The sequence below is a fragment of the Phacochoerus africanus genome, chromosome 4 (genome assembly GCF_016906955.1).
Source record: "Phacochoerus africanus isolate WHEZ1 chromosome 4, ROS_Pafr_v1, whole genome shotgun sequence".
In the NCBI taxonomy this organism is placed as follows: Eukaryota; Metazoa; Chordata; class Mammalia; order Artiodactyla; family Suidae; genus Phacochoerus; species Phacochoerus africanus.
The window spans coordinates 63,721,689-63,738,221 of NC_062547.1; the positions used below are offsets into that span (position 1 = coordinate 63,721,689).

General features: G+C 39.0%; 1 protein-coding gene and 1 pseudogene across 1 annotated transcript; both read right to left on the reverse strand.

The window, feature by feature from the left end:
• Window positions 1-2,361: 2,361 nt before the first annotated feature.
• LOC125124605 (olfactory receptor 7C1-like) lies at window positions 2,362-7,761 on the reverse strand. Its single transcript, XM_047774668.1, has 2 exons — window positions 7,712-7,761; window positions 2,362-3,280 (listed from the first exon to the last, which is right to left on the reverse strand). Exons 1-2 carry the CDS (start codon window positions 7,759-7,761, stop codon window positions 2,362-2,364), a joined length of 969 nt encoding a protein of 322 aa, XP_047630624.1.
• Window positions 7,762-14,534: 6,773 nt separating this feature from the next.
• Window positions 14,535-15,508, reverse strand: LOC125124606 (olfactory receptor-like protein OLF4; annotated as a pseudogene).
• Between the last annotated feature and the right edge of the window lie 1,025 nt (window positions 15,509-16,533).

Consider the following 16,533-nt stretch of genomic DNA (forward strand, 5'->3'; position numbering starts at 1 on the left):
TCTATAATTACCTATATGGGAAAAGAATCTGAAAAAGAATAGGTACATGGATATGTATAACAGAAATCACTTTTCTGTACACCTGAAACTAATGCAACATTGTAAATAAACTATAATCCAATATAAAATAAAAATTAAATAAAAAATAAAATAAAATAAGGAGTTCCTGTCCTGGCGCAGTGGAAACGAATCTGACTAGGAACCATGAGGTGGCGGGTTCGATCCCTGGCCTCGCTCAGTGGGTTAAGGATCTGGCATTGCTGTGAGCTGTGGTGTAGGTCGCAGACGTGACTTGGATCTGGCATTGCTGTGGCTGTGGTGCTACAGCTCCGATTCGACCCCTAGCCTGGGAACCTCCATATGCTGGGGGCGTGGCCCTAAAAAGACAAAAAGACAAAAAAACAAAAAAAGAATAAAAACAGGCACATCATTTCCAAGGTCATCTTGTGTATTGAGTAAATAGAGCGGTTTTTTCTCTCATATAGGAAATGTCTAGTCTCATTGTATGGATATACCACATTTTCTTTATCCATTTATCAGCCATGAAAAGGAATAAAGTGCTGACACAGGCTACAACATGGATAAACCTTGACAACATTATGCTAAGTGAAAAATACCAGACAGCAAAGGTCATATATTGTATAATTCTATTTATGTGAACTGTCCAGAACAGGCAAATCATAGAGATGGAAAGCAGATTTGTGGTTTCCAGGGACTAAGGGGAAAAAGAAAATACAGAATAACTGCTAATGATTATTGGATCTCCTTTTGGGAGTGAAGAAAATATCCTAGAACTATAGAGTGGTGATGGATGCATAAATACATTGTGAATGTATTTGATGTCATTGATTATGCACTTTAAATGGAGTAAAATGGTAAATTTTATGCTATGTGTATTTTACCACAATAAAATATGTCTGATCCTCTAGATGTCAGCTTGCTACCACACAGTAATAATCATGGTAATACCAGTTGGAATGTGGAAGTCATTGATCTGCTCCCCAAACTGATTGCTATTGGCAGTCATAGCTCTCACTGGGCCTCTCATGACAGCCTCTGCCATAGTCTGGTCTAATGCACCTTTGCTATGTTCTCTTGGTTTGGACCAACTCTATGGTCCTCTCCTGCTGATTCGGCCCCATGGTAGCCTCTTCCAACTCCTCGGAATCTTTATAATCACTGTGAGTGCTCCATTTGTCCCTTGACACAGGCTGTCTATATAGATACTTGGTGGTTGACCTCTCATCCTGGAGGTCACTTTCCAACCTGCAGACACTCAGCTCAGCCTTTTGTGTCCCTCCATGGGTCATTGAAGAGCTAGTGACCCTTCTTTGGAACCCATGGAGGCCCATATGAGCCAAAGAGGCTGAGATCAAACCAGTGACCTTCTCAGATTCCTAACACTGCACATTCCACCTCTTCTTCAGCAATCCCACTTTACGGAGGGCCAAACTGTGTGATCAAAATCCTTGAGGTTCCACATGAGAATGAATGGGACCTCATGAGAGATAAATCCTATTTATTTCTTTTTTTAAATACTAAAGTATAGCTGATTTACAGTGCTGTGTCAATTTCTGCTGCACAGCCTAGTGACCCAGTCATACATATATACACACAGTCTTTTTCTCATATCTTCCATTTATTTCTTTTCAGCCTTAGGCTTGCTCCCATGGGAGATTTTTCATATGTTATCTCCCGCTTTGGAAGACACTCTCCTGTGGTTCTCAAGTGGGGGTGACCTGGCTCCTTATGAAGTATTTGGTCCTATATGGAGACATTTTTAATCATTGCATCTTGGCTAGCAATGCTACTGGCATCCAGTCTTTAGAGGCCAGATATACTGCTAAACATCCTACAATGCACAGGACAGCCCCTACAGTAAGGAATGATCCAGACCCAGATATCAGTGGTGCCAGGGTTGAGAAATTCTGCCTTGCCATCACATTCTCTTTCTTCCAGGGGGTACTGAGCTTGTGACTTAGTCCTAGTGAAGGGCAGCACACACAGAGAGAAACTGGCTTAATAATATGGGGACAACAATAACAACAAAACCCAGCACATTACAAAAAATTACTCCTCGTATGTAATGATAGCTGACATTTACTTAGGGCTTGCTACTTGCATTTCCTATGTTGAAGCTTTACCGTCTTATTCCATTTACTTCTCTTGACACTCTTATGAGGCATGCCTTATAGGTTCATCTCACCGATGGAGAGACTGGAGCACATGGGGTTGAGCATCTCTCTCATATTCATCATCTACTAAAGATGGCATCAGTGTTTGAACTCAGAGGAATTTTAGAGTCGACTCTCTTAAGTGCTCTGTTCCATTGCCCTTGATCACACTTTTCCAGGCTCAAGGTCATTGATGCTCTCCTTGGAGGGACAACACACTGTAGAGAAGCTTTCTCAGAGCTCTCTTCATGTCTCTGTTCCTCAGACTGTAGATGAACGGATTCATCATGGGGGTGACCACAGTATACAGGACTGAGGCAAACGCCCCTGTACGAGAGGCATGTGTCCATGTGGAACTGAGATAGACCCCAAGGCAGGTTCCATAGAACAAGGAGACAACTGAGAGGTGAGACCCACAAGTGGAAAATGCTTTATACTTCCCTCCTGCTGTTGAGATCCTCAGTACAGAAGCAACAATTCGAGAATAAGAGAAAAGGATCCCAGCAAGAGGAAAAAAGCCCATAATGCCTGTCACAACATACAATACGACATTACTGATGAAAGTGTCTGAGCAGGCAAGCTTGAGGACCTCAGGGAGTTCACAGAAATAGTGTGGGATTTCAACAACAGCACAGAAAGAAAGTTGCAATGTGGTTAAACTCTCAGGGAGGGCCCCCAGAGCACTGATGAGCCAGGTTAGGAGGAGTAACTGGGCACAGAGACAGGGATTCATAATGACTGTGTAGTGCAGGGGGTGACAGATGGCCACGAAGCGGTCATAGGCCATTATGGTCAGGAGGAAATTGTCCAAAAGTCCAAAAACTGTGAAAAAAAACATCTGTGTGATGCAGCCTATATAGGTTATGGCTTTGCTTTGCGTCTGTATGTTCAGGAGCATCTTTGGGATGGTGGTGGAGGTAAAACAGATGTCAGAAAAGGACAGGTTGGCGAGGAAGGAGTACATGGGTGTGTGGAGGTGGGAGTCAGAGATGATGGCCAGGATGATGAGCAGGTTCCCAAAGATAGTGACAAAGTACAAAGATAGGAACAACCCAAAGAGAACAGATTGAATCTCTGGCTTCTTGGAAAGTCCCAGGAGGAGAAATACTGGAAGACCTGAGTGGTTTCTTGGCTCCATGTAAAGGACTGTCTGCCAAGACAGAGGCAGAAACACGGTTAGATCAGTGATCAACAGGCATCTTATAAATGTGTTCACTTTTAGCTTGAACCCAATATATTGATGAAACAATGCATTTGCTTAGTGGTCTCTTTTCTCTTGTCTATCAGTTCGTGGTTTCCAAATGCCACCATTGTCTCCGATGTTGCTACTAGCTGGAAAACCTACATATGAAAATTGATTTTGCATCCAAAGCAGACTTCATTTGTTCAACTGCCTTGACACTTTGTTATCCAGCCTTAGTTTTCTCATGTCTTTGAAGTAATTACGTTATTTTAAAATGTCCTTATAATAAAAATAGTGACAATAATTTAAATTGCATTAAAATAGTAATTTAAAAGACCCATATATAATTTCCACAAGCTATGATAATCTCATGATATTTTCTACTCACTTGACTAAAATGTATAATGAAAAATCACAAAGGAAGAAACTGAGTCATCAACCAACCTTACCTCCCAGAAAAGACACAGGGCCAATTTACTAACTTTGGAATCTCACAAAACCTATTTGAAATACATAAAAATTATTTGGAGCCACATGAAAATATATTTCCAATGAATTTTCTAAAGCCATCTAAATCATTATACCAAAAGGCAAGAGCCTTCTACAATAGGAGAGTATAAGAAAAACCACAGATTAATCTCTTTAATTAGCTTGTTAGAAAGAAGCTCAAAGAAAATAGCAATAAAATATATTCGGCAATTTACCGAACAAACCAAATAATGTGACTAGGTAACAGTTAATCCTAGAAAGCAACCAGGATTTCATATTGGTAATTTATTTATTATAGTAGAACAAATGAGTAGAAAAAATTGTCCAACTCTAATAGAATCATCTTAGCAAGTGCTAAAGATACTGCATGAAAATAGTTCTGAAGAAACTATAAATAAAATATGCATTAACCACGATAAAATACTTTCCTTGATCATCAGCTTATACCTGACTGGAAACATTTGAGGAATATCTATGAAGATCATACAGAAGACAAATATTCCCACTATGGCCACTACCCAATATTGTTCTGAAATTTTGAACCAATAAGACCAAGGAGTAAAAGCATTCATAGGTTCATGTCCTTGTTAAAAATAAATTGATCGCATTTCAGATGCTAAAAAGCTGTTACAACTAAGAAGCCATTTTGGTAAGGCTAGAGTGAAAAACAGCAGGTATCATTTTCTACCCTATTTCCAGAAATAAAGAGATACATAATAGAAAAAATATCCTATTCAAAATTATACAAAAATAGAAAAAATATCCTATTCAAAATTATACAAAAATGTAGCATATACAGACCAGATTCTGGCTCATTGAAGGTGCTCAGGAAATGATATAAATAGTAACTCTTATTTAGTGCAGGAACTGTGCTAATTTACTTTCTTGAATGGTCTCATTTCATCTCCCTGGAAGCAGCTGGGATGAGAGTGCTGTCATTCATGCACATCACAGAGACAACTGAAGGTGACTGTGAATGCTTGCTGAACATCTGAGATAAAGAGGAATGTGGTCTCTCGTGTGAAATGTCAGTAAGGTGAGCAGGAGGAGTCTGGGCACTGGGTAAGACATTAGGGGAAGACTAATGTCACACAGGAGAGAACTAGGAGAGAGACAGTTCCTGATGAGGCAGGACAGGGCTATGGAAATGATGTCAGAAAGAGCAGAGCAAGGGAAATGAGAGAGGAGAGGCTGCCGTTAAACTTGAAGCTTCTTTCTCAGTTAAGCACTTGACATTTTTTATATGTAGACTTTCATTTTTAATATATAGCCTTTCCCAATTTCCTTACCCCTGGCTGTGTTCCCAGGGAAACTTCTCCTCTCTCATATTTTGTTTTCCAAGGATGCACTGTGCTGTTATTCCCCTTCGGGTGGGGTCATTCCAGGAAGTGGAATGGTGTAGGCAGCAGCTGTGCCTTCAACATCAGGGAGATGGTATCAGGCATGGTTCTCTGAACCAGGGTGATATTTTTAGAGGCATGAGAGAGTTTCCTTCCTTCCTCATATCTGTGAACTGAAGGTGAGGAGCAAAGTTTAATGTGCTCCAGAAGCTGAATTCTCATAGGTTCTCATTAAATAAAATGTTTTTATTTTTGCAAGCTTGCGGCGACATAACTGCTAGGAATCTGGGGACTGCAATCAAAATGGAAACATTTCAGTCAGTTGTGTCCTCTTGGGGGTATTTCTGATGTCAGAAGACTGTCTCCTCCCACTGGGACGATTAAAACTATTTTAATTTATTTTTTAATTTTAATTTTTTGCTTTTTAGGGCTGCACCTGCAGCATATGGAAGTTTCCAGGCTAGGGGTCAAATTGGAGCTGCAGCTGCTGATCTATACCACGGCCACAGCAATGCAGAATCTGAGCCACGTCTGCAACCTACACCACAGCTCACAGCAACCCTGGATCCCCAACCCACTGAATGAGTACAGGGATGCAACCTGCATCCTCATGGTTACTGTCCAGATTTGTTACCACTGAGTCAAATGGGAACTCCTAAAACCCTTTTTATTATTGAAAATTCAAAGATATACAAAAGTAAAGAGTGTAATGAACTCCCATCAATGGGGTTCAACAATTACTGACCTACAGTCTGTCTTGTTCCATCAGTAGCCTGGGCACTCTACTCCAATTCACCACAAAAGTGTTATTTTTTTAGCAATTCCCAGATTTGGTGTTATTTTACCCATAATATTTAAGCAATGTAGCATACATCTCCAAGAGAAAAGGATAATTAAAAAACCTAAATAACCCTTCACTATCCAAATCTAGTTAGTTCTTGAATTTTGAACAGGAAGAACAGTTTGATTTCAAGTAGTAAGGTATACATGTAATTGGTAAACAACAAGGACCTACTGTATAGCAAGGGGTACTTTACTCATTATCTTGTAAAGCTCTATAATGAAAATGAATCTGAAAGGTATATATACACACACACACATATATGTATATATATGTATATATGTATATCTGGATCATTTTGCTATATACTGGAAAATAACAACATTGTAAATTAAAATGAAAAATTTGACAAAATTGTTTTGATATTATTCTTTAAAAATGTTTAATTGATTTTTATTTTTTCCATTATAGCTGGTTTACAGTGTTCTGTCAAATTTCTACTGTACAGCAAGGTGACCCAGTCACACATACATATATACATTATTTTTCTCACATTATCATGCTCCATTGTAAGTGACTAGATATAGTTCCCAGTGCTATACAGCAGGATCTCATTGCTTATCCATTCCAAAGGCAATAGTCTGCATCTATTAACCCCAAATTTCCAGTCTATCCCACTCTCCCCACCCGCCCTACCTTGGCAACCACAAATCTGTTCTCCAAGACCATGAGTTTCTTTTCTGTGGAAAGGTTCATTTGTGCCATATATTAGATTCTAGATATAAGTGATGTCATATGGTGTTTGTCTTTTTCTTTCTGACTTACTTCACTCAGTATGAGAGTCTCTAGTTCCATCCATGTTGCTGCAAATGGCATTAGCTTGTTCCTTTTTATGGCTGAGTAGTATTCCATTGTGTATATATACCACATCTTCCTAATCCAATCATCTGTCAGTGGACATTTGGGTTGATTCCATGTCTTGGCTATTGTGAATAGTGCTGCAATGAGCATGTGGGTGCATGTGTCTTTTTAAGGAAAGTTTTGTTTGGCTGTATGGCCAAGAGTGGGATTGCTGGGTTATATGGTAGTTATATATTTAGTTTTCTGAGGTACCTCCATACTGTTTTCCATAGTGGTTTTATCAATTTACATTCTGACAAACAGTGTAGGAGGGTTCCCTTTCCTCCACACCCACTCCAGCATTTGTTATTTGTGGACTTATTAATGATGGCCATTCTGACTGGTGTGAGGTGGTGTCTCGTGTTGTTTTGATTTGCATTTCTCTAATAATCAGTGATGTCAAGCATTTTTTCATGTTCTTGTTGGCTATCTGTATACCTTCTTTGGAGAAATGTCTATTCAGGGCTTTTGACCATTTTTCAATTGGGTTGTTGGCTTTTTTGTTGTTGAGCTGTATAAGTTGTTTGTCAGTTGCGTCTTGTGAAACTACTTTCTTCTATTCTGTAAGTTGCGTCTTGTGAAACTACTTTCTTCTATTTTGTAAGTTGTCTTTTTTTAATGGTTTCCTTTGCTGTGCAAAAGCTTGACAGTTTAATTAGGTCCCATTGGTTTATTTTTGCTTGTATTTCTGTTGCCTTGGGAGAATGACCTGAGAAAACATTTGTAAGGTTGATGTCAGAGAATGTTTTGCCTATGTTCTCTTCTACGAGTTTTATAGTATCTTGTCTTACATTTAAGTTTTTAAGCTATCTTGAATTTATTTTTGTGCATGGTTTGAGAGTGTGTTTCAGTTTCATTGATTTGCATGTGGCCATCCAGTTTTCCCAGCACCATTTGCTGAAAAGATTGTCTTTTCCCTATTTTATATTCTTGCCTCCTTTGTCAAAGATTAATTGGCCATAGGTATCTGGGTTTATTTCTGGGTTCTCTATTCTGTTCCATTGGTCTGTAAAAAATTTTTATTGGAGAGTCATTGACTTACAATGTTGTGTTAATTTCAGGTGTGCAGCAAAGAAATCATTTATGCATATATCCATATAGGTTACTACACAGATTTCCCTATGCCGTACAGTAGGTCCTTGTTACTTATCTGTTTTATATACTTATCTGTTTTATATATAGTAGTGTGTATATGAATCTCAACTTCCTAATTTATCCCTACATCCTATGTTCCTCCTTTGGTTTAACTATAAGTTTGGTTTTGAAATCTTTACAGCTGTTTCAGTTTTGTCAATAAGCTCTTTTCTATCATTTTAAAATTAGATTCCAGATATCAGTGATCTCATATGATATTTGTCTTTGTCTGACTTAGTTCACTTAATATGATAATCTCTAGGTCCATCTATGTTACTGCAAAGGGTATGATTGCATTCTTTTTTTACGGCTGAGTAATATTCCATTATATATCTGTACCACATCTTCTCTGTCAATGGACATTTAGATTGCTTCCATGTCTTGGCTACTGTAAATAGTGCTTCAGTGAATATAATTTTTGAATTATGATTTTCTCTGGACATATGCCCAGGAGTGGGATGGCTGAATCGTATGGTAGTTCTATTTTTAGTTCTTTGATGAACCTCCATACTGTTTTCCATAGTGGTTTGTTGGAGACCATTGAACAGCTGAACTCTGCAGAAGGTAAATATCTGCTGAGGCAGAGCTCTAAAGTGCAGGGTCTTCAAAGACAAGATATTCATGTTACTCTATAAACAACTGCACTATGTCCTAAAGTACCTCCTTTGATATCACTGAGAAGATAATCTTGTAATTGCCTATGCCTGTTCTTGCACACATTTCATCACCTTCCTTAATAAAAGTCATGTTGGCTAAAGCTTAGATGCCTTTGTTCTGCAGAACAGAGTGCCTCCTGGTCCCCCACTTTCTAAACGTAAAAAGATCCTTGCGTGTTTTGTTATATCATGCCATCCCTCTTTCAGGATCTCCCTTTTCCCTGCAGCACTGGATGCAGCAGTAGCTGTACCAATTTGCATTCCCACTAACAGTGTAAGAGAATTCTCTTTTCTCCACACCCTCTCCTGCATTTATTGTTTGTAGTCTTTTTTTTTAAGGTTGCACCTGTAGCTTTTGGAAGTTCCCAGGCTAGGGGTCTGATTGGAGCTGTAACTTTAGGCCTATGCATCAGCCACAGCAGCACTGGATCTGAGCCACATCTATGACCTCTGCTGTGGCTTGTGGCAACACCAGATCCTTAACCCACAGAATGAGGCCAGGGATAAAACCTGAATCCTCACAGACACCATGTGTATTTTCAACATTCTGCATTCATCTTCTCCTCTTCTCATGATTTCTCCTCTTCTCATGGTTTTGATACCACATTTGTCTATGATTTCCTATTTTTATTTTATGTTTGCTTTTATTGGTGAGCTTTCCATTCATAATTTTCTTGTTTCTAGTTGTGGCTTTTTCTTTTCAACCTAGGGAAGCTCCTTTAGCATTTGCTGTAAAGCTGGTGTGGTGGTGTTGAATTCTTTTAGGTTTCACTTTTCTGTAAAGCTTTTGATTTCTCTGTTGTATTTGAAAGAAAGCTTCACCGAGTAGAGTACTCTTGGTTGTAGGTTCTTCCCTAAATCTATCATGCTGCTGTCTTCTATCCTGCAGAGTTTCTGCTGAAAAATCAGCTGATAGCCCTATGGAGTTTCCCTTGTATGCTATTTATTGCCTTTCCCTTTTAATATTGCTTTTAATATTTTTTCTTTGTATTTAATTTTTACCTGTTTGATCAATATGTGTCTCGGCATGTTCCTCCTTGGGTTTATCCTGTATGGGACTCTGTGCTTTCTGAACTTGAGTGGGGGCTTCCTTTCCCATGTTAGGAATGTTTTCAGCTATAATCTCTTCAAATATTTTCTCTGTCCCTTTCTCTCCCTCTTCTCTTTCTAGAACCCTTATGATGTGAATGTTGGTACATTTAGTGTCATCCCAGATGTTTCTTAGATGCTCCTCAAATCTTTTCATTCTTTTTTATTTTCCATGCAGTGATTTCCACTACTCTGTCTTCCACCTCATGAATTTGTTCTTATGCCTCAGTTACTCTGCTATTGTTTCCATCTAGTGTATTTTTCATCTCAGATATTATATTGTCCATCTTTTCTTTTTGTTCTTTAATTCTTTAGCACTTTGTCAAACTTTCTTTTTGTAACTTCTTGATCTGTGCCTTCATTCATTTTCCAAGATCTTGGATCATCCTTATTATCATCACTGTGAATTGCTTTTCAGGCAGATTGCCTATCTCCTCTGCATCTATTTGTTTTTATATGTTTTTTTCTTGTTCCTTTGTCTGAAACATATTTCTCTGTCTTTGTCTAGTTTTTTGTGTTTTAGTATGTAGGTATGGTAGCCAGTGCTGGTCCTGGAGTTCTTGTCAATAAGGGCAGCTCATGTGCACCCAGAGCAGGTAATGGAAGTGGCAGTGGCTCACTACCTCTCTTGGAGCCAGGTATCTGCTAAGGATGGTTTCCATGATGGAGGTGTCAGCAATTCATGGGACCACTCCTGGAGTGGTCAGGTGGGCTGGCAGCTACTCAGGTGCCCCCTTTTAGAGTTAGGTGTCTTGTGTGGCCGCTACTGATGCCAGGTGATGGTAACTTATGCTACCCCTTCTGGGGCCAGGTGGTAGGTGCTCCCATTACCTGTCCCAGAGCCAGGCAACAGCTGTTCATATGATTGCTCCCAGAGCTGGTGTAGGTGGTATCCTTCCACCTAAGAAAGCATGCAGGGAATGAGGCTGCAGTGGTGGATCCTGCCTTTCCTCTCTTGCACCCACAGCAAAGGTTTCTGGCCTCTAAGCTGGTCTGGGTTTCTTCAGCTTACACCCTCAAATTTGGCTGCCCTAAACTCTTGTCCATTCAGGATGTTTCCATGCTGCAAACCCCAGTTTTTATCCCACACACCCAGTCCCAGTTCTCTTCCTGAGTCTGATTTCCAAAGCCTGAGCTTCAGTTCCCAGCCCCTGCCCATAGTGGTTAACATATGTCTCTGGCCAGGGAGTGTAGGGCAGTGGCACTGAATGTCTGTGTAGGACTGTTTCTTAGTTGCTACAAACCAATAGTTGTGGTCTCTTCTGAGACTCTGAAGTTCTTTCTCTGTCTCAACTTATCTCCCCACCCATGGGAGTACTTCCAAGGATGCAGAAACTTTTCTTTTCTCTCTCCCTCCTAGGTGCACATGTTCCTTCCTGCTTCCTTTCTCACTTTCCTTTTTTTTCTTTTTTCTTTTGTCCTACCTGGTTACATAGAAATTTTCCTGCTGTATGGGAATCTTGAGATCTTTTGCCAGTATTCAGTAGATTTTCTGTGCAAAGTGTCCCCCATGTAAATGTGTTTTTGTTGTATTTAGGGGAGGAGGTGAGCTTCATGTCCTATTACTCTGCCATCTGAAGCATTCCCCTGCACACAACCTTATGAATCAGATTTGGAAACACAATGTAGACTCACAGCTGACTACAGACTCATTGAGAGCACAGCAGAGATCAGATCTACTCTTCACCGTATAATCTCATTTGATAATAAAGTCATTATATTACATCAATTTCTTTAGGATACCTTGTTATATAGCCATAGCTAATTGATACAATCATCAAAGAAATTAGAAGTGAGGGCAATTATAATATCTGCTTCTTTTTTATTTTGGGTTTTGTCCTCATATTTGGAGTCAACATTGTTATTCATGATTATTAAGGTATATTTCAGATAATTGCTTAACAAATGATTCTATTGAAGCTCCTTTCCAGGTAACTTGGAGAGGTTAGAAAGACATGCATGTTTGTGCAGGAAATCTGGTGACCCTGAATCACATGAATGGTCAGGAATTCAAGCTCTATTTGAGTCACTCTTTAACAAGATTGAAGAGGTTCCTGAGCATGAAGGAGACATGCAATGGATGATATTAATAATCATGACAAAAATTAGAAAAGGGGAAAATTTTCATTTAGAGCAAGGATTCATATATGTAGGCAGCACTGGAATGTTTAAAGTAGAAACAAGAAAATAATCCAATAAAAACACATAAAACACACCATCACATCCCTCATCCCAACAAATAAACCCTATACACATGACCACTGATCTTCTATAACTCACTGAGTATAAATGCTGCACAAAAAGAAACATTTTGTATAGTAATAGAATGTATAATTTAAAAAATTGCTTAATCACATTTAAGGACATCTATGACTCAGGCCATATTGTCAATCTATTTATTCAAAACTTTGTTTCCTTGTAGATTCCACTGGACACATGTATTTGATAACCTCTTTTGTCAGTGACTATTACAAATATTGTGGAAAAGGAGCTGAATAAGAGAACAGGTTCCTAATGAGAAGAATAAAACACAATGACACATTATAAAACACCATATATTAATGTCCAAATTATCAGAGAGAGTATTAAGGTAGTGATATAAAAAATAATAATGTACACAAAAGTGAAACACTGTGGTCTGAAATTTTTCTCATTATAAACATATAAATAGTTATGGATGCCTAGAGTACTTTTTACCATAGGAGAAGTACAACTCGTGACTATCATTTTAGTTAAAAAAAATACTAAGTATCTGATATTTTACAAAAAAAATGTTTTGATGAAGTTCATATAGTCACATGGCAAATGAGAATTTCCAAGTTTTTCAGAGCCACATTTGAAAATTATTTGGAAGAATAAGAAAATGATAAAGGGAAAAAATCTGTTGGATATGAAAAAGATCACAAAGCTTAATGAAGTGAGATACATAAATTGTATAGAGAATGTCAAATAAATAGAAATTCTAGGAAATACTGCAGGAGTAAGTTTTATTTCCACAGTCTGATTTAAGAATCATGATTTTTGGCTGCAAGGTTTTGAAGTCTGAATAGGCTCTTCTTTAGCCCCAAGACAGTTGGCCTTTTTATAGTTGTTTTCTAACAAAGTGTTTTCAGAGCCCTCTTTATGTCTTTTACGTCTTAGACTGTAGATGAAGGCATTCGACATGGATGTGATCATGGTGTACATCACGGAGGCTGTTGCACTTGAGCAGGAGCTGTGGGTAGTAGCAGAGCTGAGGTACATGCCTAGGCTTGTACAATAAAATAAGGAGACAACCGAGAGGTGAGATGCATAGGTGGAAAAGGTTTTATACTTCTCCCGAGCTTAGCTTATGACATTCCACACATGGAGGAAACTATCTTAGAGTAAGAGTAAATAATACCAGCGAGGGCACTATTGCCCAGCAGTGTTGCTAAAAAATATATACCCAACTCATTAAAAAAATTGTCAAAACAGGCAAGTTGGATCATCTGCTTGAGTTCACAGAAATAGTGGGGGATTTCCAAGTCACTGCAGAAAGACAGCTGCAATACCAGTAAACTTTGCATTAAGGAATGCCGGACACTGATGATCTAGCACACAAAGCTGGAAGTTCATAATGATTCTGTGTACATGTACATATATGTGTGTGAGCATGGTTATTTAAAAGAGAAAATATGAAAATACACACACACATATACACAGTCACCTTTTGTGTAGTAACAAACGTATGATTAATATCTTCTGCATTATATTTAAGGTCAAGTCTTATTCTAAGGCCATATTGTGTAAATCTTTTTATTCATATTTTCTTTCTGTGTAGTTTCCACTTGGAGACTTCTATTTTATCTTTTTTTTTTTTGCCAGTGTCAGTTATAGGCATGGTAGACACCAATCTGAATAATGGAACAGAAATCTGAAGAACAGAAAAACACTCATAAACAGCAATAACAGCCAGTATACTAAGTTCTGGAATATCAGGAAGAGCAGTTAAGGTGGTGATCTATAAAGGAATGGCATTCATGAAATAAAAACAGTGGTCTCAGTTTTTTATTTTTCTGTTACAAGCTGACATAAATATCTGTGACTACCAAGAGTGCTTTTTCCATAGGGTTAGCAAAAGCTTAAGACTTTTTATTAGTCAAACAAAAGAAAAAATACTCAACATTATATTTTCACTTGAAAAGACATTATTCAGAGTTCCTGTTGTGGCATAGTGGTTAACGAATCTGACTAGGAACCATGAGGTTGCGGGTTCTATCCCTGGCCTTGCTCAGTGGGTTAAGGATCTGGTGTTGCCATAAGCTCTGGTGTAGGTTACAGACGTGGCTCGGATCCAGCATTGCTGTGGCTCTGGCTTAGGCTGGTGGCTACAGCTCTGATTAGACCCCAGCCTGGGAACCTCCATATGCCATGGGAGCAGCCCTAGAAAAGGCAAAAAGACAAAAAGACAAAAAAAAAAAGAAAAAGAAAAAAAGAAAAGGAAAAGACATTATTCCTAAAAGACTCATATAATCCCTTGAGATAAATGAAAATTTCTGAATGTTTTAGAGCCAAGTTTGCAAATAACAATGGGATAATGGGACAATAAGATAATTACAAAGGGAAAACTCTTGATATCGGAGAGATCACAAAGCTTAATAAAAAATGAGTTACATAAATTATACAGAGAGGTTGAAATAAAAAGAATGGAAACACCAGGAAAATATTGATGAGGTATGTTCTATGTCCACAATCTGATACAAACCACAATTTCTGGCTCTGAGGCTTTCATCAAAGGCACTTCTTAAGCCCTAAGACCACTGGTCTTTATAAAAAAGACAGACATCTTTTTATAGACATCATCCCAAAGAACATTTTCAGAGCCCTCTTTATATCTTTGTTCCTCAGACTATAGATGAAGGGGTTCAGCATGGGTGTGACCAAGGTGTACATCACTGAGGCTTCTGCATTTGAATGGGAGCTGCGGGTAGCAGCAGAGTTAAGGTACACTCCTAGGCTTGTACAGTAAAATAAGGAGACAATTGAGAGGTGAGATGCACAGGTTGAAAATGCTTTATACTTCCCATAAGCTGATGAAAGTCCATATACGGAGGATACTATCTTAGAGTATGAGTAAATTATACCACTGAGAGAACCAACACCCAGTAGGACAGCGGTGAAACACATCATCATGTTATTGAGGAATGGGTCAGAACAGGCAAGTTGCACCATCTGATTGAGTTCACAGAAAAAGTGGGGAATTTGCAAATCAGTACAGGACAGTCGCAACACCATTAAGCTTTGTAAAAAGGAATGCAGGACACTCATAATCCAGGATGCCAGAACCAGGAGTACACAGAGTCAGGGGTTCATGATGACTGTGTAGTGCAGGGGGTGACAGATGGCCACAAAGCGGTCATAGGCCATCACCATCAAAAGAAAGATGTCCAATACTGCAAAGATTACAAAAAATACATCTAGATGATGCACCCTTCATAGGTTATGACTTTGCTCTGTGTCTGGATGTTCCACAGCATATTTGGGATGGTGGTGGAGGTGAAACAGATGTCTACAAAGGACAGGTTGGAGAGGAAGAAGTACATAGGTGTATGGAGGTGGGAGTCTGAGCTGACACCTAGGATGATGAGCGGGTTGCCAAACACAGTGATGAGGTACATGGAGAGGAAAAATACAAAAATCAGGGGCTGCAATTCTTGTTCATCTGAAAATCCCATAAGAAGAAATTCTGAAATTCCTGTATCATTCCCTTGGTTCATGTGGTAGAGGTGACTGGGAAGAAAGAGAAAATAAAATGACTAATTTTCACACAAATGGGCATTACTCACAGTGTTGAAATGCTACAATTTATATTTGATCATCAAGAAATTAATATTTTGTGTATGAATCTGGTCCCCTTTAGGGAATGTCTCATGCTTTCTGTAATTGGCAAACTTGTCCCACTCTTAGCTTTTTCCCCCACAATGATTAAAATATTTATTCACAGATTTTTTTTCTCTCTTTATGGCCACACCTGTGGCATATGGAAACTCCCTGGCTAGGGGGTTGAATCATAGCTGCAGGTGTCAGCCCATGCCACAGCCACAGCAATGACAGATCCAAGCCTCATCTGTGACCTACACTGCAACTTGTTGCAATGCTGGGTCCTAACCCACTGAGTGAGGCCAGGGATTGAACCCACATCCTCACAGACACTATATTGGATTCTTAACCCACTGAGCTACAATAGAAACGCCCGTATTCACAGTTTTAATGAGAAATCCAAGCACTTAAAAATGTAAATTAAATTGTGACAATACTTCAGGTACTGTCTATGCAGGAAGTGTAGCTTGCAGAAAAACAGAAGCTCCTAAAATATAGTTATGGAGAAAGAATATAAGTAACTTTTAAAAATGTATAGCATGTTAGATGATGACTAATGTTATAATGAAAAAGGAGGGAGGTAGAAGGAAGAGAGAAAAGAGGGGGGCTAATTTTTTTTGCATGTTCTGGCAAGACTGCCAACAAGGTGATATTTGAACAGAGACCTCAAGGAATAGAGAGCCAGTGCATGAGTATACCTGGGGGAGAATGTGCCTGGCAAGGGAACTGCCAGGGCAAACATTTGAGGAAGGTGCTTGTTTAAGACGTTCAAGTTCAAAAAAAAGGAAGCCAGTCTGGTGAGGGAAGTGAGCAGGAGGGAGAGATGGTGTTGAACAATATTGAAGAATGTTGTGGCCTTCCTACTTCTACTGAAACCTCAGGTCACAAGGAGTCCCTCATCTGCATATGCACCTCCAGCATTTGATGAAATTCAGTATAGGGGTTC